The sequence below is a fragment of the Aedes aegypti genome, chromosome 2 (assembly GCF_002204515.2).
Source record: "Aedes aegypti strain LVP_AGWG chromosome 2, AaegL5.0 Primary Assembly, whole genome shotgun sequence".
NCBI lineage: Eukaryota > Metazoa > Arthropoda > Insecta > Diptera > Culicidae > Aedes > Aedes aegypti.
The window spans coordinates 97,358,598-97,384,408 of NC_035108.1; the positions used below are offsets into that span (position 1 = coordinate 97,358,598).

Sequence of the window (25,811 nt, forward strand, 5' to 3'; positions counted from 1 at the left end):
CGCTTGATCATGAATCATACCCATCAGGAAGATCATAATCATGCTCATTCACAAACTAATTTTAATCCGTCGGGTAGCCGTTCGAATCTTTCTATTTCGAATGTATCTACCCACGGTAAATCCTTTGCCGATATCGTAGCAGGAAATTCGAACTCCTCCCCTGTTCGATCCATGGGTACCAATTCTACTTGTTTCAAATCAAATGGAAAAAACCCTACCGCCACAGGTAACTCCGCTTCTTCGTCTACCGGAAATTCCAATGGGAAATCACATGACATGTCTGCCTCTGATTTTAATTTTCTAACTGAACAATTGAATCTAATGATTGATGCAATGTTCAAAGCCACCACTATGACTGAAGCAGTCCAAGTAGGTGTAAAATTTACAAATCAAATTGTTATTGGATTACGTTTTTCTAATGGATCCAAATAACAATTTAAATATTTTAAATTGGAATGCTCGTTCTCTGAATGGTAAAGAGGACGAACTGTTTAATTTTCTTACGGTTAATAACGTGCATATAGCAGTTATTACCGAAACGTATTTAAAACCTGGATCTAAACTCAAAAGAGATCCTAACTTTTTTGTTTATCGTAATGATCGACTTGATGGGGCATGTGGGGGAGTTGCAATCATCATTCATAGGCGTATAAAACATCAACTGTTTTCATCATTTGAAACTAAAGTTTTTGAAACTTTAGGTATTTCTGTTGAAACACAGTTTGGTAAATATACTTTCATAGCTGCCTATTTGCCTTTTCAATGCTCTGGGCAGCAAGTTAATTTGCTCCAAACTGACTTGCGAAAATTGACTCGCAATAAGTCAAAATTTTTTGTCATTGGTGACTTTAATGCCAAACATCGGTCATGGAATAATTCTCAAAATAATTCCAACGGCAGAATCTTATTTGATGAGTGCTCTTCAGGATATTTCTCAATTCAATACCCTGATAGCCCCACATGTTTTTCCTCTTCTAGAAATCCATCTACGATTGATTTGGTCTTAACCGACTCTAGTCATCTTTGTAGCCAACTGATTACTCATGCTGATTTTGATTCTAATCATGTCCCTGTTACATTTCAAATATCCCAAGAAGCGATTCTCAATCCTATCAGCTCCACTTTCAATTATTTACGAGCCGACTGGAATATATATAAATCGTATGTTGACTCCAATCTTGATGTTAACATTTCTTTAGAAACTAAACTTGATATTGACAATGCTCTTGAAACTTTAACAAATTCCATTGTTGAAGCCCGGAGCATTGCAATTCCAAAATGTGAAGTAAAATTTGAATCCGTGATTATAGACGATGATCTTAAACTCTTGATCCGTCTTAAAAACGTGAGGAGAAGGCAATTTCAACGCACTCGCGATCCTGCTATGAAAATTATATGGCAGGATTTGCAGAAAGAAATCAAGAAACGTTTTGCTCAATTAAGAAACAAAAATTTTGAAAATAAAATTTCTCAATTGGACCCTGGCTCTAAGCCCTTTTGGAAATTATCGAAAATCTTGAAAAAACCTCAGAAGCCAATACCGGCATTGAAAGAGGAAAACAAATTATTACTAACTAATTTCGAAAAAGCTCAAAAACTTGCTATGCAGTTTGAAAGTGCGCACAATTTTAATTTAGGACTTACTAGTCCAATTGAAAATGAAGTTACTCAGGAGTTCGAATATATTCTCAATCAAGAGAACGTTTTCGAAAATGCCTGGGAGACTGATTTGGAAGAAGTGAGAACTATTATTAAAAAATTCAAAAACATGAAAGCTCCTGGCGATGATGGAATTTTCTACATCCTCATCAAGAAACTTCCAGAAAGTAGCTTATCATTTTTAGTTGATATATTTAACAAATGTTTTCAATTAGCATATTTTCCTGACAAATGGAAAAATGCTAAGGTTGTTCCAATTTTAAAACCAGACAAAAATCCTGCAGAAGCTTCTAGCTATCGTCCAATCAGTTTGCTTTCCTCCATCAGTAAACTTTTTGAAAAGGTTATTTTGAACAGAATGATGGCCCACATCAACGAAAATTCAATTTTTGCCAATGAACAGTTCGGATTCCGCCATGGACATTCGACCACTCATCAACTTTTACGTGTAACAAATTTGATCCGTTCCAACAAATCTGAAGGCTATTCTACTGGTCTTGCTCTTCTAGACATAGAAAAAGCATTCGACAGTGTTTGGCATGAAGGTTTGATTGTAAAATTGAAAAACTTTAATTTTCCAACATACATTGTTAGAATAATTCAAAGTTATCTGTCAAATCGTACACTTCAGGTTAATTATCGGAACTCCAGATCTGAAAGACTTCCTGTAAGAGCTGGTGTTCCTCAAGGCAGCATTTTGGGACCAATATTATACAATATTTTCACAACTGACTTACCTGAATTACCTCAGGGATGTCAAAAATCTTTGTTTGCGGATGACACAGGCCTCTCCGCCAAAGGACGAAGCCTGCGTGTCATCTGTAGTCGATTGCAAAAAAGTTTGGATATTTTTTCTTCATACTTGCAAAAATGGAAGATTTCTCCTAATGCTTCCAAAACTCAACTAATAATATTCCCACATAAACCAAAAGCTCTTTATTTGAAACCTTTAAGTAGACATGTTGTCACGATGAGAGGGGTTCCAATAAATTGGTCAGATGAAGTTAAGTATCTAGGGCTCATGCTAGATAAGAATTTAACTTTCAAAAATCACATTGAGGGCATTCAAGCCAAATGTAATAGATATGTAAAATGTCTCTATCCCCTTATTAATAGAAAATCAAAACTTTGTCTTAAGAACAAGCTGTTGATATTCAAACAAATTTTCAGGCCAGCCATGTTGTATGCTGTACCAATATGGACTAGCTGTTGTAAAACCAGGAAGAAAGCTCTGCAGAGAATTCAAAATAAAATTTTGAAAATGATTCTGAGGCTTCCTCCCTGGTATAGTACCAATGAGTTACATAGAATATCCAATGTTGAAACATTGGAACAAATGTCAAATACAATCATTAACAATTTCAGGCAAAAATCGTTACAATCTTCTATTGCCACGATTAATGCGTTATATGTTTAGGTTAAGTTAGGTTAAGTATATTAAAAACGTTTTTTTTTCTCTTATAAGCAGGTGAAATCAACTCACCTGTAAAAAAAACTGAACTGCTACGGCAAATGAAATGTAATATGTTGTTAACAAAATGTTAATTAAATCTTAAATTTGTTTTACCAAATTAGGATGATAGTGTTGTCAAATAACACAGAACACCTAGATATAAGAAATGAATGTAATGTTTGGAATGATACTAAAAAAAAAAAAAAAAAAAATTACTGAATAAAGGGCCTAATGTATATTTTGAGGCTGACTACATATTGGTTTAAAGATAATAAAAAGTGAAGTGAGTATCGGTGAAAGAGTAGTTTTTTTTTGTTAATGTGTTGATGGTGATGGAGTGATGTGGTGATGGAGCTCTACGAATACCTAGGCCGAACGAAAAGGCATCCACATCCATATATCTGAATTGAATAATCCTTAACAGGTTCGTTTAAATAAATAATTTACCAGAAGTGAAAATACAGTCAGAACTGGCTTGAGTCGAACAACACGCTGCTGTTTCTAGCACCGTACGATTAGGTACGTTTGTTGTCTAGAGTATACACAATGTTTTTTCGGACAGTTAGGGCGATGAAGTCAGGAAATTATAAAATTATGTGATTAAAATTGAATAATAGCAGAATGGAAGACTAGCGAATGCTTAAAATTTATTTATCGACAAGTTTCATTTATTTTCCCCCATGCTTCAAAGAAGTTCACGATAAGTTCGGTTTGTGCTTTAAACGAACTTTGTGTTGGAGGTTCTATTGAAGTTCTGTTTAAATTTATTTGAACTTTCTGGTTTCTTTAATTTTAATTGGTACTTCTTGGAGAATCAAGTATCCTCGACATGCCTACGTTTTTGTTAATCAGCAATAAAGTTCCGCGGAACCAAATCTGAACTAAATGTGAACTTCTGGGTTCGATTTTTCAGTAATATCTGAACTTTTGGTTGCTTGGGAATACCTTGATCATTTCCGTGATTTTTTTTGTTGGCTCAGGAGCTTCCTTTCAATTTACTGAACAAACTTTCCTAAGGAATCCATATGTTCTAAAGACTCTAACACTATCGAAAAACAATAAAAAAAAACTGGCAGCACGCCATTTGACCCCACGTTTTTCAAAAATGTTGCGCATGATGATGTTCGCTTGACCCCTTCTTCCCCACGGTCCTGACGTTAAGCCTGATTTGCTACTGAAAAGGAATCGCTAAAGAAATTTCTCGCCGATTCCTTGCAGAAATTTTCTACAGCGACTCCCATTTGAACTGACAGTTCTTTTCAATTGCGAACTGCGATCAGAAAAAAGCGCATTCTTGATCGACTCCTTGCAGAAATTTCCCATGCATCAAGATAGGCCGAGAAATTACTTGTCAGCAGCGAATCAGGCTTTAATGCTGTGGCAGGCCGTTCATGTTTTGCGGGTGTATTCGTTTTGCTCACAACGCTGCTAGGCATCCCGCTGTTTGAGTGTTGAAATCAGGCATGAAATTTCATCTCATCTTTTGATCATCTGAGTGGGATTTGGATCGAATAACAAGATACAGTCGCCTCTCCACATCTCGATATCGAAGGGACCATCAAGATAGGGAGAGATCGAGACAAAGAACAAATTTTGGATGAATATTAGTTTGAAAAATACTCCGTTGCCAGGAAAGTTATACACAAACAGACGTCATTTTACGCTCCTAATTTGTTTTGAATCCCAAAATTTTGGTCTAGTAACCTTCGATTTTGGTCATACCGGGTACCCCCGTTGGTTTGACCACATTTAATCTGAACACTTTACAATCTATACCCCGCTAATTTGCACATCGTTCAAATTAAAAATGGTTCAAACCAAGATTGATCGAAGGGAGGTTCAGTGATCTAAGCAGTCAGTGGGTGCGAAGTGAGGTCAGCTACAGGGGAGGTGAAAGTGACAGCTGGTGACCAGGCTTGCTGGTGAGTATGTTTTCATGTATCGTTTCTATGGAAATGTTAGGGATTGTTTACCACAGAAAACAAATCCTACTGGTAAGTGGAAATTTTCTCCCGCATTTCTGAGTAACGTTTACCTTCTTCGTGTGTTTTAGAGGATGTAAAATTGAAAGTGTTTTATTGATTAAAGTGAGGAAAACTGGTTGAGCAGGTCCACTGGGTTGGAGCCAGAAGATGGGACGCCACCGACTTCCGAGTAGACTTGTCTATCTTGAAACACTTCCGAGCTGGAGACAACTCTGCCGCTATGCAATCCCATGTCGTCGAACTACTTGCCGACAAGTCCTGATGGACCAGGCTGCTGAGGGATCTATTCCCCTCCCTGAGAAGAAAGACCTCATGATCTTCAGTGGTATTTTCCAGGTAGCTTATAGTCCTGCAGCATAGAGTTTGTGTAACCTGATAGCGGAAGGGAAGAACACCAAGTTCAATACAGGCCGCATCAGCTGAGGTTGACGGAAGCAGGCCAGCATTATGCGAATAGCTTGGTTGTATACCGGAGCAAGGCATGTGCAAAGCATACCAAACAGTTCGATTCCGTAGAAGATGCGGCTATTGACAATGGCCCTTGCAATTCTGAGAAGAGTATCTTTGTTACAACTGCGGTGTGGCTTGTATAGCGTTCGAAGGAGGTTTAATCGTATTTGGTAGTTTCTTTTGGCCTCGTTGAGGTGCTCACCAAATTGTAGTTTTCGATCCAATCGCACACCCAGTACTACGGTTGATGTTTTATGTGGTATTGAACAACCGTTTGCTGTTACTGGAGTTGATAACACTCGGTGATGCGATCGACAGATATGAGAGACGATGCTTTTTTCTGCCGATAGTATGAAGCCAGCTTGAGTAGCCCACCTTGAAACTGCAGAAACGGCTGCTTGGAGATTTCGCCTTATGAATTTCAAGGTGCGGCCGATGACTATCAAGACAATGTCATCTGCGTAGACAAATACGTAGATTTCTTTAGGTAGCGTGTCAAAGACACTATTCATGAGAACTAAGAAAATGGTGACCGCTATAACGGAGCCTTGGGGGACACCTGTCTCTTCTGCTCGAACTGTGGAGTGGTTATTACCGATGACTACTTCAAATGTTCTGCCGCTTAAGAATTTTTTTATAAAGTGGAGGATATTTCCCCCCAAACCCCATTCAGCCAACTGATGATGGCTCGGGTGTCCAGGCACGATTATAGGCCTTGGCCAGATCCAAGGAGGCGATATCAGCGTGAAGGTTTGCGTTCATCGCATCCTGAAGATCTCCTAAACCAGCAAAATAAGTGCCTGTCCCTTGTCCGGCACGAAAGGCATGTTGCCGATGGTCGAGTAGTTGGTTGTCTTCCAAAAAACGAGTCAGCCTCCGGCTCACCATACGTTCTAGGATTTTGCTGGCGCAACCTGTCAGAGATATAGCACAGACAAACAGACGTAACACTTAGAACAAATTTCTTTAAAATCCATCGCCCAGTTTACACCATCATCATCTGGTGAGCATGTTGCACGTAATGCTGTTTCGTGCAACAAGACCTGTAGATGGCGGTAGTGTGAAACGTCAAACACTAAGAGAAACGATGCGCGCGCCTCTGGTTGTGAGATTTGTAACATAACGAATTCAAAATGATCGTTAAATGAGTGGTCGATGGAAATTTCGGCAGTGTTACGTCTGTTTGTCTGTGGATATAGGTCTGAAATCACTAGGTGATGTTGCAGCACGTCCATTTTTTGGTATGGGTACAACTAGGCTGTGGGTCCATGCTTTGGGTAGTGTGTTTCCGATCCAGATTTTGTTTAAAAGTTCAAGAAAGATGGCTTTTGCTTCGGGTGTTAGGTTTCGAAACATCGGGTAGCCAAGATTATCTGGACCCGCTGATTTACCCTTACAACGACGTAGCGCGAAAGTCAGTTCATCGAACCGGAAGGGAGCATTAATCGGCAAACCGGCGGTATTATCTGGGATTGCCATCTTGATTATGCTGTCAGCAGATACCGGGTACCCCCGTTGGTTTGACCTCATTTAATCTGAACACTTTTTAATCTGTACCCCGCTAATTTGCACATCGTTCAGATTAAAAATGGTTCAAACGTCATTTAGTACTTGGTTCCGTCGAAGAAAATTAGCGTCGTAGAGATCAAGTGATGAAAGTGACGCAAAGTAATCTGCTAGAGCATTAGCTATAATGAGTGGATCTCGAGTAGGACCACTGGGCAACTGCAGGGTCATTCCCGTGGGTATCCGTTTGCCATTTAGAGCATTTACACGATTCCACAGATCAGCTGAAATTTGGTTTTCGTTTATTCCTTCTAGAAAATCTTCCCAGCTCTTCTTTTTTGCTTCTCGGATTTGTTGACGACATTGGTTTCTTTTTGAGCGATAAGTCTCCATGGCGTCATGTTTGGCAGGGTGGTCATTAGAAAGGCGTTTCGCAGCTCTTAGTGTTTTCTCCTCTCTTTTATGACCTTTTTTATATTTGGGGACCACCAGGGGATCGCAACTGTTGTTAAAAGTGGTTAGAGCAACGGGGTTACCCGGAGTAGTCCTACTTCAAAATCGTTGACGATTGAACTTCAGTTTGGTGAAACCGGCATCACTGTCATGCATTTACAAGGAACTTTCAGGAATGAAACGAAAATCTGTAGCAAAACAAAACAGTTGAGAGGATTCTCATTACAAAATTTATTACAGTGAGTGGCAATCTGCATCGCAGTTGAATCATCGTTATCAGTAAGTTGCTTAGCTTTATTTCGAATCCATTTCACTGTGGAATCCATTTTCTATACCTATACGTTGTCCCGTACGCATCAGGATCAGAATCTGTGTCGCGCCGCTTGACAATAGAAAATGATCCAATACGTGCTCTTGGTGTCGCTCTGCCTGCTGGTGCTGAGTGCGGACCGGGCGGACGCTTCTTCCGGTATGGGCTTTGCCGACACGGTTGCACTAATTCTTGGCCTCGCCCTAGGTACCGTCGGGATCCTGGCCTGCCTCGGACGCTATGCTCGCCGGCTCCGTGCCGAACAGTTCTAATCTATAATCCACCAGTCAATCACGTCAACCGGAAGGTTTCCTAGGTTTAAGGGGGTTAGATTGTAAGTAAGTTAGTTTATAGTTATGAGTATCCTCCGGTTATCTAAGAGGCCGGTGGCAATTGGCGCAAGGTTCCTAGGAGGAATCCGACCAGATCTGGGATGGTATCCAGAAAGAAGCGAGACGAGGAGATGCCTCTCGATGGACAGTTCCGTGGCTGGATTGTGGGGCTCGCTTTCCAACAGTACTCCGGTGGCATACTGCCAGCAGGCCCTAGTGGATCTGCATGACCTCAGCGGGCTGCCTTGGTGGGCGTCAATCATTCTATCCACCGTGTTGGTCCGGACCGTGGTGACAATGCCGCTGGCCATCTATCAGAACAAAATTGTGGCCCGGCTGGAGAAAATTTCGCTCGAGATGCCTGAAATAGTGAAGCAGCTAAAAATGGAAACTGCCGTTGCGATGAAAAAGTTCCACTGGAGCGAGAAGGAGGCCCGGATCATGTACAATCATTCGGTAAGTGTGGTATTTGATCTTGAAATCTACACTCAATACCTACACAATAGGTAGTAATCTAATAGGTAATAGCTAATAACCGTTAATTCTTCGCAGCTTAAAAAGCAGTGGAATAATCTAGTGGTGCGAGAAAACTGCCATCCAGCCAAAACCATGATCCTTCTTTGGGGACAAATCCCACTGTGGGTTATGATGTCGGTGTCGATACGAAATATGGTGCACATGCTGCCGGATCCCAGTTCGATTGAAGCTCAAATAACATTCACCGAACTGACCCTCGGCGGGTTCGGTTGGATTCCCAATCTGACCGAAGTGGACCAATCACTGATTCTACCGGTGGCTATGGGATTGATCAACCTAACGATCATTGAGGTAATATTGGGGAATTCTCGCTGAAACCAGGCTTCATATCGTTAGAACTTTTTTTTTCTGTTCGCTTGAGTGTATCCAAACTAGAAGAGACGCGTTTAAATTGATGGATCCCTTGTAAGCCAGCATGCTAAGAAGTTTGCAAAAGGTTTGGTGAAGAAAGGGTGTAGCTAGCGAACAGCGAAAAAAAAAATAACGGTGTTTGCCGATAGCGGCCTGGTTCCAACAAAAATTACTGAAGGAGAATTTAAATTATGAGTTTCTTTCGTTTTCATGTAGATCCAAAACCTTGTTCGAACACGTGAGCCTTCAAGGTTGCAGAAAATCTTCACCAACATGTTCAGAGGTTTGAGCGTTCTGATGATACCAGTCGCTGCCACGGTTCCATCGGTAAGAGCACTGGAATTCCAATTTTCCCATCAAATACATTACGGTCTATTTCTAGGCCCTCTGTCTGTACTGGGTCACCTCGAGCGCCTGTGGTCTGGGCCAGAACCTGCTGCTGATGTCGCCCCGCTTCAAACGACTGGTTGGAGTCCCACAAGTTCCCTCGGAAATCGCCCGGCCTTATCAGCACATTAAGGCAACATTTTCCACTAGAATTGACGGTCTATTGGCTAAGGTAGGTTTAGGTCCCAAATGATACAAAAAAGAGTTGTGAAGCTCCACATCTTATTGGATTGTGTGTAAAATAGTAGAAAAAGTTATTTTATTCTTGTAAAACGGTAACATTTTGCGTGTGGTTTTTTAATTCTACATATAGAGTACTCCCTAAGTCTGAGTATTTCACTTTGGTATGGGCGTTAAGATGAAGGCACTCGGCGACTACACTCCGTACAAGTGTAGCGATTGCTTCAGCTTTTGATCGATCCAATCCAGATAGTGAGCCACCTTGACGTAGACTCCCGGTTTGTTTGCGTAGCCGCAATGCATACCCCAGGAAATGAGTCCGTATAGTGTGTGACCACCTGGAAGAATAATAAAATATCACATATCTCAATAGAGCCCAGGTTAGAATATCAAATTAAAATACTCACGGCTACTGGCGCACACCAACGGTCCACCGGAATCGCCCTCGCAAGCGTCCACGCCGCCGTCCAGCTTACCGGCGCAGAACATTCCCTCGGTTATGTTGACACCATACACTTCCGGTTGGCTGCATGTGGCTTCCGAAAGCAGAGGAACCTTGGCTGCTCGAAGCTCCAGGGAGTGTACTGCAATGAAAAATTGAGAATTGTTTGTTTAAAGTAAGACTTCCGTCAAGAATGCATTGTAGAAATCATTGAAAAAGAACACCGTCTTGGGAAAAAAGCCTCTCCTTCATTCGTTTATTTATTAAATATGGTTGCTACCACGGGCAAAAGGAAGAATGAATCTCTGAATTCACAACTTTCATCCAAAAAAGTGGGTTTTTAAAAAAGGCACTAAATATGGCAAAATTTGAAGAAAGGACGTTTCTCCGAAATGTGCGCGTTTTTTTTTCAAGAGGTAATGCCAATGTTGATAATAGCATCGAAATGAGCAATCAGTTCGATGCTTCAGACACATTTTCCAAAAATCAAATCGAGGTAGCTTCTAGCCCCGATTAAATTGAGGAAACAGAGTGCCGCTAATCGTGGTCAGTTGTTCCGGATTTGGAGGATTTAGGCAGGAGTTCTTGAACTCCATTAGGGGAATCAAGGTTTCCTTCCAAATCGCAAAGAAAGGAGACTGTCGCGTATTGCCGGAAACTCCTAAAGGTCGCAAAATTCTTCTCATACATCTTGAAGAGAAGGAGCACATTTTTTTTTACTTATGACGACAAAACTGAATGTTTGTTCAAAGTCGTCTTGAAAGGTCTCTCAAGTGACTATAAATCACCTGAAGAGATCAAAAATGGAATAAATGTTTTACTTGGATTTTCCCCAGTTATGGAAAAGAAAACCCAATCTGGCATTGTTCGGAAAGGGCTTTCTCAAGAATATTATTTAGTTCACTTTAAAAAAAGGACTAAATAATATTAAAGCTTTAGAAAAAGCAAAACTTATGTTCGATGTCCGTGTGACATGGGAACATTTCCAGAAACCTGGAGGAAACTACCAGAACCCCGCTCAGTGCCGTCGTTGCCAAAAGTGGGGTCATGGAACAAAAAATTTCCGCATGGATGCAGAGCCGTAGCGAGACCTCACAGCGCCCTTGGCAAACCTCCCGTTGGGCGCCCCTAAGTCAATTGTATTTCGTGATGCAATTTTGTATGTGATTAAAGTTTTCGTTGAACATCCCAGGTAACCATGCGGCTCAAGCTATAATTCATGCATATATATGGTGTACATAAAGCTAGCATCTACTGTATAACTACTTTAAGGTGTCAAAAGGCTTCACAAAAGTCAAGTAAATTTTATAAAATAAAACACAAAAATATCTTTAGAGGGTCCCGTTTTCACTTTAAATAAACTTTTATTGTAGTTATGCAGTATTGCTAGCTTAACGTATACCGTTTATATGCATTGATTGCAGTTTCTGCTTGGGATACTAGACAATTTCCATAAAGATCCTTTTCAAAATACTAGGACAACTCTTAAATGAATGCATATATTAAATTGCGACTCAAGCATTCACTAATTTAGAGTGCATTACCGTGGACGTACCATATTTGACGCGGTTAAGAAAATTCTAAATTCAAACACTTGTCAAATCGTCTAAATCTATCCGATTTTGTTGAAATTTGAATCTATGCTAGCTCAACTATTATAGAATTAGGGAAAAATCAGTAAAAAAATATTAAACGATTTTTTCTTCATGTTTGATTGACTTTTTGTGGAACACATTAGGTTCCTTAATTGACGCATCAATTCTTCAATGTGCCTAATTTGACGCATTATGTTCCTTATTTGACGCACTTACAAATAATTGCTAAAGTTTAAAATATACAACAGTTTCAGTATTCAATAGTTCAATTAATTGAAAAAAGCGTTTTAGAGAGGACATAAAAGTTAGAACCTTTGGAAAAAGTTTTGAATGACGTCATCCGGTAGTCACTTTAGCTATGTGTTTAGTTAGTGTAGAAAGTAAAACCGGCGATTGAGTTCAATCCATAGTTAAGCATTATTGTTTAGTTTAATGTATCTTCGTCGTGATATTAAACAAGGGAAAGATTTGAAAACTATGTTGCGCTGGAACGGGGAAGGTAGTTGCTAAAATAAGGACAAATTGGTCAAAAACTAGAACGAAAACAATCGGTTCCAAAAATGGCCGTTTGATAATCTTCGTTACTTATAACACGTGAACTACGCCTACTTGTCCCATGTTCTATGTCACCCTTATGGACCGCGGGACAAATATGCGTAGAACCAACGGCAGTATGGGCCTCAAAATAGATCGAGAACCATATATGGGCCATACATTAAATACGTCATGTTATTAGGGGGAAGGAGGTGTTCTGCAAGATGTGACGAATCATACAAGTTTTTTGAAGGCTCCATATAAAAAGTGTGAAGTAGGGCGAATGGGCGGGGTTTTTGTAGAAAATGGTATGTTTTTGTGACACGTATCTCATGGACACACCCCCTATTGTATAAATTATACGAAACAAATCATTGAAGCTACACCTCACCTCCTGACGCATTTATTGAAGCTTCCTTGAAACATTAGGGGACGTCCATAAACCGCGATAAATTGTACAATTTCCAACCCCTCTCAACCTTGGCCACATTTATTTTATGAAAAGTGCGAATATTTTGTATGAATCGTTGCGTTTCCTTGAACCTCCTCCTCTTCCTAAAAACGTGACGTAATCTATGGATGACCCTTTACATCCGATTACATAAAGCCTCGGATTGTTCTGCGGACGGATTTTTTGAATGCAAGCACCATAAATATTTATTTTCCTATTTTCGATTCAACAAAACATGCTGAACAAAATAGCAAATAATTAGGAACATTGTGTGCCTAACTTGACGCACAAGATTTTCATACAACAATATGTCTTAAAGCTTAAAAGTAGAAAACTTTCGACGTCAATTCATGAATAAAATAATATTACTGACTGTTGTTGATTATATTGCTGTCAAACAGCACAATAATTTCACGAAAATTGATCAACAATAGTTAGCACATTCACTAAGGAATGAAAAAATTGACGCACTTGTCGGATGCATTTTCAAATAAATTTTATTTTTTAACTATTATCAATCAAATATAAACTTTTTTCGATTGGAATCCTTCAATAACATGTAAATAAAGATTAAGCAATACATTTTTGAGTGCTAGTCTGATCTAGAATTAATTTATGATAACATTAATTAGAAAATGCGTCAAGTTTGGACCCGCGTCAAATATGGTACGTTTACGGTAATATAATTAATAAATATCAATGAAACGTGTACAATACAGTTCTTCTTGAAAACTGTGTAAGATTTTATAAAATATGTTTTGAAGAAATTTGTAAGAAATCTATTGTTCACGAGACACTTTTGCGGAAACAATTGAGCATAGCATTGAAGAAACTCTTCTTAAAATCTATGGATTTTATTTTTTATTTCTTTAATACAATTTTATTTAGTCGAAATGCAAAGGCTTCTAGATATTTTGTAATGATTTTACCTAACAACTCCTTCAGAAAACATTGTTTTAGTTGTTTTTCCAAGAGTCTTCCAATAAGTGGAAGCAAATTCGCCAAATTCTTAGAATATAATGCAATAAAAAACTTGTTATCATTTTTTAGTGGAATCAGAGGAAATTATAAGATATTATGTGTTTCGTTATACCATTTAGAAGTTTAATTCCTAAATAAGAATTTGGAAAAATATGAATTTGTTTTATTAATTAATGAAAAGTGCATGGAATTTGCAACGAATTTATAAGCATCCCTTACTCAATAGCCTTATTTCTATGATACTCGTGTTAGTAATTCACTTAAAGAAAATTACAACTGTTCTAGAACCTCCAACACTTTCCCTTCTTGGTTGAATGTTAGAAATGGTATTTAATGTGACCTAAAATTTACTAATGCTAAATCATCTCCAGCGAATCAAAAATAAAAAAAACAATAGTCAGTCAGCGTGGAATATGTTCATACTAGGGAAAAAATAAATTCATTCTTTTTAACTTATGTTTGCTTATCACTGACACAAAATTCTCTGAAAATGTTGTTCAGGATTTTGTAAGAGTTCCTCCCATGTGTAGAAATTTTTGAATATTCTGTCCAGCTGCACAGTGATGCCAAGGCGGGGAAAAGTTAAAAATAACTTTCATTAACAATTCTGAAAGTGTTTTTGTATTTTTCTTCTAAATTCAAATCCAGAATTTTTTTAAGTTTAAATAAAAACTGATTTTTTACAGTTCCTCAAAGAACGTTATCAAAATTCTTGTGTTTGTGCTCCCCAGTAAAATGTATGGGGAATCATAATCAACTTCGACTAAATTTTCAAATGTGAGCACAAACTCGCACACATCGGAGATATAGACACTATAGATTTTTATACCAACCTTCAGAAAATCAAAGGATTATCTTGCGCAAACTTGCGCACCATAATTTTCGGTTGGTTGAAGAATTTAGGTGCTACAAATCTGAGTTGCCATAATGTTCAAATGAATCCAATGAATATTCTTGTTTAAATGTTGAAACAAGGAATACCTTTACATTTACAAATCATTTGAAAAATTCTAATGCAAATAAGTTGAAGGTCTTCATATCATGTTTTGTTGTTGCTTGGCTGATGCATCATATAACTTGACAGATATGATGATATTGGTTATCAAAATCAAAGAAGAGTCTATCATGCAATGAAGATAAATAGTTCCAGACGGCAACTATCTGGTCATTCCTAGTAAGGGATCTTCATTTGGGCATGAAAAATCCATTTCAAGACTTTCTATAGCATTTGTATGGAGATAAAATACTGTGAGCTCTAATGAAATTTACAAAAGATATCCGTCCGCAACTCATCTTGCATCATGAGAAAGGCCTGTTCAAGATTATCTGTCATAATGATCTACCGTACTCTGAGAACCCTGTTCAAGATTCTGTTAGGCTTTCAAAAAGGCTAATTCTTATCAAGTTTATTTGAATATTTATTTTTTATTTTCAATAGAACCCTTAATTGAATACCACAAACTTGGTTTTTGCTCAAACCAGTTTTAATGGCTATTTAAAAACACTTAGAGATTAAGCAAGTAACCATAATGTTAAATTTTGAAATTAATGTATGGAAATCATCCAAAATACTAAAAAGTCTTTGAAAGCAATTCAGGAATTGTTCAAATTTTCCATTATTATGTTAAAAAAATTCTTTTGGAAATTTGTTTTGGAAGGCGCCCTTATTTGATAAATGCCTTTCAAAATTTACAAAACACTTGACGCATTTTGGCGCCCCCCCATGGCTGGCGCCCTTGGCGGGTGCCAACCTGGCCAACCGCACGCTACGGCACTGCATGGATGCTAAATGCATGATTTGAGGAGGTTCTTCTCACGCTAAGGATGTTTGTCCTGTGAAGGAAGATACCGATAAGTTCATATGCGCCAATTGCGGGGACAATCATAAGTCCAATTAAAGGGCTTGCCCTTCGCGTAGGCTCGTGCCACGTGCCAGGCAGATGAAAGATAATATCCGTTACGATAACGGTCGTAGAGTATCGAACAATGCTCTTTTTACCCTTCTTACAACCATAAGAAGGGTATAAAGATCGCTTGAAAAACCGACTTTCGATCCGAGGCCCCGAGGGCCAAGTCTCATATACCAATCGATAGAGCTCGGCGAACTGAGCACATGTCCGTGTGTGTGTATGTGTGTGTGTGTTTTTTTCATGCATCTCTAGGAGTTAAACAATCTTTTTAAGGTGAAGATAAATCGAAGCCAAACCTGAAATTTTCAAGAGCACAAATCTGGATAACCGAACATCCGTTTAAGCTGAAAACTTAATCGATTGATCACTAGCTGGTGGTGACCAATCGATAAAATTTTCAGTTCAAACGGGTGTTCGGTTTTGCAGATTTGTGCTCTTGAAAATTTCAGGTTTTGCTTCGATTTATCTTCACCTTAAGACTGGCCTGTATTTGTTCATGCTCATGCCACAGTGTATGGTTTGGCGCTGTGTGGGATTCGCAATGGGGTGCCTACCCACTAAAAAACAGTCCTAGGTACACCGTCACCGTAAAAAAATCTTCTCCGGCACAACCTTTCGGTATTACTTCGAAGAAGAGGCGACACATGCTACGCGCACCCTTCAATTTGTTATTCTACAATCCTTAGGTTAAGCCCTTCGGCTCCATCATTAATTTATTAGTTCCTAAATTTTCGCTATCAGCGAACGCCATGCCATGCTGAGCTCTTCGGCTCCCATTAATAATTTGTTAGTGTTCCTAGCTTGTTATCTAAACATCCCATATTCAGCCATTCGGTTCACGATACCATGGGTGCTAGAAACTCCCTGACGAAGGAAGTTCTCTCGGTGCTTGACGCGTGCTATTTAGCACTCCAGGTTCTCGCGCACTACTCGGATAGTCCCCGGCGGTGAATCTACCCTACGACGAAGAGTTCCCCGGAGGTGGAAGTTCTTCCGGTACCGATACTGCCCGGATAGGTGCCGAGGTCGGTCCTGCGATTCCGGATGACTTCCGGTTCACAGGTGCCCTGACGACCAATTTCCGATGCTTTTCCACGATCTACTCGGTCTTGTCCCCGACGGTGGATCAAGCCTGGGAGGGAGGCACAGATACTACACACGAAATATAGAACAACGTTTGTTTGAACTGCAAGATAACTCCAGCTTGCCAACAACAATCAAGGCAGGCCTGGGGAAAATCGCTAGTTTTCTTTTGTTGTGTACTTTCGTTCTTTCCTGACAAACATGGAAAAAGGGCCACAGTTCTCTATGCACTAAATATTCATTTTCATTGAAAAAAGTAAAACGATGCGTTTTTCAATGCTTTATATTCAATCAGATTGAAAGGTGCTCACGTGACATTACTTGCATTGTGTGCATGAATTGATTTTCATTCGATTTGTGTCACTTTGGATGAAATGCGAAAACGTGTTTCAATCAGTTACGCGCTTTTTCCATGTTAGTCCAATGTTTGAGATCTGGGCTCACAGTGACAGTTCGTGACAGCGGAATTCCGGCTCACTATGACGTACATAAATTTTGTATTGGTTTCTCCCTCCCAGGATCAGGCCTACCTACCGGTTGGGTGCCGAGGTCGGTTATTACAGAGTTTATTTACTTAATGGATAGTATAGTATAGTAATCTGGTCCGTCCTTCATACAGGGCTGATTGCGGCCCTGGCTACCTTGGTCGCCTGCTTCTGCAGCTGGTTTTTGATTATCCTGGATTGACTGTTTCATCGGTTTCCTCTGAGTCTGAATGGATATACTCTATTTGATCACACGGTGTCATTTCGGTGATTCCTTTCTTCTTCCTGGGGGTTGATTGTATGGTGTTTTCTTGGCTCCTCGTATATTTAGGGGCTCCCTTATAACCGTAAAGTTTCAGCATTTGCTCCAGTTTGATGCAGTTCTCCTTAAGTTTTTCAACTTCTTTTTCAGCCTGCTTTCTTCGGTGTTTTTCTTCTTTGTACGAAGTTGCGAGGTGTTCGCATCTTTTCTGTAGTGCTAGCATATTTTCCTCCATTTGTTCCATTTTCAGGATGTTCCTTTTCGTAGTGCTTCGTTCCAAAGAAGGGAAGTATGCAGTACACCCAAAAACAATGAAATTATAAAATTTAATTAAATTAAATCAAAGTTTGATTTAATTCAATTTAGGGTTCATTCACAAATTTCATAAAGCTAAATATGGCTGTTTGTATGAATATATTTTGAATTTTGTATGAACTGTGCCATCTTGAAAACACACACCCATCCCATTCAGCGTTATGAAATTTGTGAATGGGCCCTTATTAGGTAATCACATTTCACAATTGGCTTTTTTAGGGGTATCCTGTTTTTTACATATTCTGATTCCACGTTAAAAACTGAGCCAGAATCCAAAGATTCATAATTTTCCGTGCCCTGAAACTATTTTTAAAACCCGTTTGAATTTAATATGGAAACCGCGTTTGAATGAAATCGTTTTCAATCATTAACTTTATCAAAATTAAGATATTAAAGTGCAATAATGTATAATGTGTAATGTCAAGATTTTCATTGTTAAAACTTTCTAAATAAAAAATTCTTTGCTACATTTACGCAGAATCTAACTTTACGCGCCGCTTGAAAACCCCTACCGGGTACCCCCGTTGATTTGACCACATTTAATGCGTAGTATGCACCTGAAACGTAATGCGCTCAAGTAAAATTTCTCTTTTTTACCAAAGTAATTTTGACAGCCGATCCAGTATGAGCAAAGTGTCACTTTTACTTGCGGAATAATTGAGCGGCACATTTTTCCGCACGGAAAAGTGACAGCTCCATTTGATTTGTACAGCAGGCGTTACCGACGTTATGAAATCAGCTCTACTTCTCAGCAGCGTACAGCTCAAGTAATTGCGGTAGCGGAATCATTCCTTGACCGTTTCTTGTCCTATCCTTTTGCACAGTACTTATGATCAGCGTACCGGCCATAAGCCTGATTCGCTGCTGACAACCCGAAAAAAATGAAATGTTCACAAACATATTGTGAATATATCTAATGTTGTTACCTATTAATGTTATGCTCGAGCTACATTCTAAGTCGAACGGTACAACAATAGCATTGATAATATGCATTGAGGTTACCGTATTCGTTATGGTTCATTAACATTAGAACAATACCTAGATCATTTCCGTGATTTTTTTTATTGGCTCAGGAGCTTCCTTTAAATTTACTGGACAAACTTTCCTAAGGAATCCATATGTTCTAAATACTCTAACTATCGAAAAACAATAAAAAAAAACTGGCAGCACGCCATTTGACCCCACGTTTTTCAAAAATGTTTGCGCATGATGATGTTCGCTTGACCCCTTCTTCCCCACGGTCCTGACGTTAAGCCTGATTTGCTACTGAAAAGGAATCGCTAAAGAAATTTCTCGCCGACTCCTTGCAGAAATTTTCTACAGCGACTCCCATTTGAACTGACAGTTCTTTTCAATAGACCATTTCCGTGAAAAATGTTTATTGGCTTATATGCTTTCTGTCAATTTACTGAATAAACTTTCCTAAGGAACCGATATGTTTTGGAGCCTATAACTGTTAGAAAACAATGAAAAACTTGCGGCACGTTAGTTCACCCCTTGGTCCCCTACAATTTGTTTCACCTCGAAAAAAGCAGACCCCTTTTTCCCCTATGGATTTGCCACCACGTTGTGGTGAATTTACGATCAGCTGGCATGACCAGATGATTTTTGTTTATGTTTTCATTCATCATAATGGGCTCCGTTGCGGTTTCGCTCCCTCCTTCCTTCACGGCTCCTGAAGTCTCCGTAATCACCGAGTCGGCTGGTTATGACCGCACCCGGCGAACACTATGTTTTAGTCTTTATTAAAACACATGAATTAGCGAATTCATTAACTTTATTCTCTGCGATCTTTTCACTGCGGCGCACTCAATCAAACTGAACTCTCCTCTGTGTCGAGAAGGTAGGGGTGGCAACGCTTGTATAAATTCAACTAATAATTAGGGGTGTACATAATAGAACATCCTCCCCACTTTAAAAATAAGTATTGTAACATCAATTCAAATCATAATCTTTCAACTTCTCTGGAATTTTAATCACCCGTTTCGGTCTGGTAACCTTGTCACTTATTGATGGAATCCGACTCTCGGTGGGCTTCACTGTCGATGTTGATAAAGCTGACAGCGACGGTGACACTGACAACGATGACGGCGACAAAGCAGGCGGCGAGCAAATTGTGTTAGGAACTTCAGAAGAAACTTCGTCGTCAATGTTGTTGTTTGTTCGCTGACCCATAACAGTTCGCGGTTCTCTTGGCACAATTCCTTCGTTGTCCTTGGGAGTGATTGCAGTACGAGCGGATGGAGCGGTTTCTTCAATTCGTGGCTTTATGTGTACAAGGCTACGGCGATATTCCTTCCCTTTTGCTGCAACACAGTAGGATCTGTCATTCAACCGCTTCGAAATAGTACCTGGAGTCCAAATCTTGGATGTGTCTGGACTAAGCTGCACGAAGACAGGAGAACCGGTTTCCATATCTGGTAAGTGGCGCGTTTTCTGATCGTACCTGTGTTTCACCTTCCTTCGGTTTTCTTCGATACTTTCAGGGACATCTTTAACAATTTTCGGCAGCAAATTAGCGACAGAACGTGGGACACTGCAACGTGTTGAGCGGGAAAATAAACGGGCAGACGGACTCGAACCAATCTTGTTGGGAATATTTCTCCAATGTAGCAAAGCATACCAGAAATTAGTTCCGGTTTCAGTAGCTTTTACTAGCAAACGTTTTGCTATTTTGACGGCGGCTTCTGATTTTCCATTTGCTTGCTGGTGGTACGGCGCTGAAGTCACTAATTCAAAATCCCAATGTTTAGCGAACTCGACCATCGGACGATTAACGAAATTCGTAGCATTGTCCGTCAAAACTCGCTGTGGTGTTCCGTGACGAGCAAAGTTTTGTTGGCATGCTGATATGACGGAATGAGGCGTTAGATCGCGTAGGATGTTCACCTCAAAAAAATCGGAATAATGATCCACAGTGACTAAAAGGGCTCGCTTGCGTCCTTCATATTCTGCAAAGAACACGTCCATGGATATCAGCTGGAACAGATGGATCGGAATGATATGGCTTTTCATGGGTGGGTTAGCTTGCGATGCGGAAAACTTTGCGCACACGTTGCAGCTTTTCACTACTTCCTTTATTTGCGAGTTCATGCCGGGCCAAAACAGGTTTGCCCGGGCCAGCTTGAGAGTAGCTTCTATGCCGTTATGGCTTACATGACAGCAATCAATTAATTTACGACGAAGTGCATACGGTACTACTATTCGGTCACCTCTGAAAACGATTCCACTTTGGGTAGCCAACTCATCACGATAGCTGTAGTAAATTTTCACGTTATCGGGCACTCGAGTGATTGAATGTGGCCAACCATGATTCACATAATCGATGATCTGCTGCATTGTTGGATCTTTAGCTGTCTCGTCCATTATTTCGCTCAATCGACTATCTGAGATGCTTAAATACTGATTCAGCTCCACGTCTTCAATCTCCCTGAAGATCTTGTAGATGCACAACTTTTTGTATCGATCCGTGGGTTGGTCATCTGCTATAGGTGCTCGCGACAACGCATCAGCGACGACATTTTCCTTTCCAGTAACAAATTCCATTGAAAGGTTGTACCGCTGAAGGCTAAGTAGCATGTGTTGTAGTCTGCGTGGTGCAGAAAGCAGAGGCTTTTCGAAAATATTGAGCAGCGGCTTGTGGTCGGTCTTAATGACTGCTTTTGGATTTCCAACGATTAGTTGATCAAAACGGATGCACGCAAACAGAATAGCCAGCAACTCCTTTTCAATTTGGGCGTAGTTACGTTCCGTCGCAGTCAGGGTTCGAGAAGCATATGCTATAACTCCGCTACTTTGGTACACAACAGCTCCCAAACCAAAACAGCTGGCATCACATTCGATGGTAATTGGCTGGTTTACGTCATAATACTGGAGCGTCCCAATATCCGATACCAAAGATTTGACTCGATGAAACTCTGCTGCTTCTGTTGGTGTCCATTTCCACGGCTGGGATTCTGAGATGAGCTTTCGCATGTTGGTAAGATTTGCACTCAGATTCGGGATAAATCTGCTGAGATAATTCACCATGCCGATGAAACGATGTACTTCTTTGCGGTCTGTAGGTGTCGGGTAGTTACGAATAGTCGCAATTTTGCTCTCATCCGGTTGAAGACCCTTATCCGTTAGGATGTGTCCGTAGAACTTCACTGAAGTCTGACATAGTTTAAGCTTTTCACGATTCAACTTTACGTTGTGTTTTTCCAACCTGCATAATAATTTTTCTAGGCACAAATTGTGGTTGGATAAAGCTTCCTCCAGTGAATCTCCTATGCCGAAAATCAGAATATCATCTGCTATGCATTCAACACCTTCGAGGTCCTGTATGGTTTCTTGGAGCTTCATCTGGAATATTTCGGGTGCCGGTGCAATACCAAATGGTAGCCGGGTCCAGCGGTATCGCCCGAAAGGCGTCCAGAACGTTGTTAGTTTACTGCTCGCTTCATCCAAGACAACATGCCAAAATCCTTTCTTGGCATCTACCGTTGAAAAAACTTTCGCCTTGCCCAGCTCTGGAAGAATTTCATCAATGGTGACAAACTGCAAGTTCGGCCTCTTCAACGCCTTGTTCAACGGAACTGGGTCCAAGCAAACACGAATACTCTGCTTAGCAGGATCACCACGCTGCACAATGAGAATGTTGCTAACCCAGTCAGTATGAGTTGTTTCCTTTACGATGATTTCTTCTCTTTCCAGCATTTCAAGCTCCGCCTTTAACTTGCTGCGTAATGCGATCGGAACTCGACGAGGAGTTTGAATTGATGGGGAAATTGAATTGTCGACCTCCAAGGATACTTCGCCGACCAGTTTTCCATATCCCGTGAACAATTCCTTGTGGGTGTCCACAATCTTTTGAGCGTGAACACGGTAAACTTTTAGCAGGTTTTCCGATGATACAGCTGGATTTGGTCCACCAAATGTGACTGACTTGCAGAATTTGACGAATCCGAGTACTCTGGATGCTTTTGCAGACAGTAGTGGACAATGGTCTCCTTCTACCACCTGCAGTACCAAACTGTATTTTCTTCCTTTACGCCGACAGGGTACTTTTACTTGCCCTAGCACTTTGATAGGACTTCCACCAAAGCTCTGCAAACGTAGCTTTGATGGAAGCATCACGAGATTTTCTTCTTTATCTTCTTTCACTAGATAGTTTTGTCCTATGAGACTGGTGTTGGCACCAGTGTCCAGTTCACACTTGATTTTCTTCCACTTTTCACAGAACTTTAACTCCAACTCAGCAACAACACATCCTCCACGCTCGGAACAGTCGAAAATTTTTCCGATCTCATATTCCGGCTCACTATCTTCAGATGATGCGTCGTCTTGGGAAGCAGATGACTCCTCAGACTCACTGCTGTCGTCTTTAATCTCCTTGACTCTTCTGGTGCCTCTGTACGATTTACGTTTGGCTTTGCACACTCGCTCAAAATGATTTCTTCCCTTACATCGATTACACCTTTTACCAAGGGCAGGACAAACACCTTTCGAGAACTCGTGCTGATCACCACAGAATTTGCAATGGAGCGTCTTCGGCTTGGGCCTGGATTTGCTTTTTCTGACTTTCTTAATCTCAGATTCGGATTTTGAATCCATAGATTGGATTGCCAGATCCTGACATCGTTTGGTGGTGATTTCCTCCGCTCTACACATGTCGACTGCTTTGTCAATGGTGATGTCTGGTATAGCCAACATTTTGGAACGAATCTGTGGCCATTTATTGGCTGTAACGAGTTTGTAGGTAACGAGTTCATCCATTAGGTTACCTAGTTTAGCACCATGAGCTAGTATCTTCAGACGGGTTGCAAAATCGTCGGTAGACTCACGGGAAAACTGAGTGGCACTAAAAAATTCCAGTCGATCCAAAATAACGTTTCGTTTCGGTGTTACTTTGTCTCGAATTGCTGTTAAAGCTGCATCTGGATCATTACGCTGAGCCTCAGTGAGCTCGAAGTTAAAGAACTTTTTTCGGGCTGGTTCCCCAATCACAGAAAGAAGAATGCTGACTTTCTGCTGATTGTCGATGGCGGGCCACGAGTCCATCTTTGTAGCTTTCACATAATTGTTCCAGCTTTTTTCGAAAAAATCCATGTTTTCGGTCATGTCGCCTTCCAATACGAGCGGTGAAGGTAGAGGCATTTGTGGCACCTGTGGTGTGGCTGGAATCTGCGTGGCAGCCCGTGCCGCTATCGTAGCGGCAGTCGCATTTAATCCTTGCATCAACTGCGTCATCATTTGAGCCTGATGCTCCATGAACGCTTTGAACTGGTTTGGATCCATTTCATGAGGATTTACACTGAATCACACTCGGAAAATAGCAATGGCGGCACTTTTTACCGACGTGAACACTTCTCGAACGATCACCCGGGAAACAAAATGGCGGCTCACGGTAAACTATCGTGACCACTTCTGTCCGGTTTTCTACATTGAAAACGTTATCCGCGATATCAATGACGCCGGAAAACACAACAGTAGTCCAGGTTTACTTCTGACACCATGTTTTAGTCTTTATTAAAACACATGAATTAGCGAATTCATTAACTTTATTCTCTGCGATCTTTTCACTGCGGCGCACTCAATCAAACTGAACTCTCCTCTGTGTCGAGAAGGTAGGGGTGGCAACGCTTGTATAAATTCAACTAATAATTAGGGGTGTACATAATAGAACACACTACACGGTTCTGTAACGCAAAGATTGTAGTCGACAGATGCCTGATCTCTCTGCTTTGTGCCGACGAGGATTGAAGGGATTGAATATGCCGGAAGATTGCCGCCTAGAGGCAGCAACAGCCGCTCAAAATTTCCTTGCGCGGCTATAGCTGCCTCAAGGCGGAAATCTTCCGGATCAACAGCAAACAGATAGATTAAGGCATTTGTCGGCATGAATAGTAAAAAATAGCCTCTAATAGAACTAGCGGTACCGTAACTGCTGGGTGGATGAGAGATTTGTTGTTAGGGGGTGGTTTTGAATTTTGAATCTGTGGAGGAAAATATATTTTCCTAAAGGAAGACTTGAATCGGGTTGGAGTTGGAACTGTGATTCAGAACGGGTTGCGCCAGTTCCAACCTGGTTAAAAAACGTTTGTTTGAGTAGTTTCGGTGGCGCTCCCGTTTGGGGCGCCCTGATCACGTTCAGTTTGAGCGCGCACCTGATTTGACGTTTGCAAATGTAAACAAGCATCCCAATGCAGGGTTGGAATCGAAAAACTGTTGCAAAATCACCACGCTGATACCCATAGGGTTGAACAAATTGTGCCGCATCTCGAATTATTTTTCAAAATGTGGTGAGTATCCATGTTTTCAAAAATTTGTGAGAAAATCAGGAGTGCATATAAACAAAATCTGAAAGAGTTAATATTCATTTAAAATGATTGACTTTCGAAGAAAAATACAAAAACTGAGGCACAGAGAAACAGACGTAACACTTAGAACAAATCTCGATCAAAATCATAGTCGCGAAATCATGTACGCCCAATGCTAAAAACACTGTAGTTGGCCGATGGACCAACAGGTGGCGGTAGTGTGTAAACGTCAAACACGAACAAAAACGACGCAAGCGCTGCGGGTGGTCGATTGACCACCTACCCTATATTTGAATCGATCGTTAAAAAGTTTGTCGATGGACAGCGATGAGAGTGTGACGTCTGTTTGTCTGTGACTGGGGGTTAGATCTGACGGAAATGGTCTATTGCGTACTGCGATCAGAAAAAAGCGCATTCTTGATCGACTCCTCGCAGAAATTTCCCATGCATCAAGATAGGCCGAGAAATTACTTGTCAGCAGCGAATCAGGCTTTAATGCTGTGGCAGGGGGGGTATACGCAACGAGGTGCGCCTAACGTTCATGTTTTGTGGGTGTATTCGTTTGGCTCACAACGCTGCTAGGCATCCCGCTGTTTGAGTGTTGAAATGCATCAGCATTTGCGCCTGACATGGCCCGCGTTTCGACCTGTGCTGTTTGGGTCGGCCCACGTGAGAGATGGTGCTGTTTGGGCCGGCCCGCCCAGGGGGGGACGGGGTATACGCAACGAGGTGTGCCTACCGTTCATGTTTTGCGGGTGTATTCGTTTTGCTCACAACGCTGCTAGGCATCCCGCTGTTTGAGTGTTGAAATCAGGCATTAAATTTCATCTCATCTTTTGATCATCTGAG

At 40.6% G+C, this 25,811-nt stretch overlaps 2 protein-coding genes across 3 annotated transcripts; one reads left to right on the forward strand and one right to left on the reverse strand.

Moving 5' to 3' along the window:
* Positions 1-7,686: 7,686 nt before the first annotated feature.
* On the forward strand, positions 7,687-9,685 carry LOC110675810 (mitochondrial inner membrane protein COX18). 2 transcript variants are annotated; one of them, XM_021841635.1, is made up of 5 exons: positions 7,687-7,785; positions 7,867-8,604; positions 8,701-8,976; positions 9,253-9,363; positions 9,419-9,685. In XM_021841635.1, exons 2-5 carry the CDS (start codon positions 8,173-8,175, stop codon positions 9,614-9,616), a joined length of 1,017 nt encoding a protein of 338 aa, XP_021697327.1. In that variant the 5' UTR covers positions 7,687-7,785; positions 7,867-8,172; the 3' UTR covers positions 9,617-9,685. The 2 variants fall into 2 exon arrangements, with proteins under 2 accessions (XP_021697327.1, XP_021697328.1); XM_021841636.1 differs by having other exon boundaries at positions 7,691-7,785; positions 8,024-8,604.
* LOC110675811 (transmembrane protease serine 11G-like) lies at positions 9,629-10,218 on the reverse strand. Its single transcript, XM_021841637.1, has 2 exons — positions 10,011-10,218; positions 9,629-9,941 (listed from the first exon to the last, which is right to left on the reverse strand). The coding sequence occupies exons 1-2, from the start codon at positions 10,090-10,092 to the stop codon at positions 9,799-9,801; spliced, it is 225 nt and encodes a 74-aa protein (XP_021697329.1). The 5' UTR covers positions 10,093-10,218; the 3' UTR covers positions 9,629-9,798.
* Positions 10,219-25,811: the final 15,593 nt, after the last annotated feature.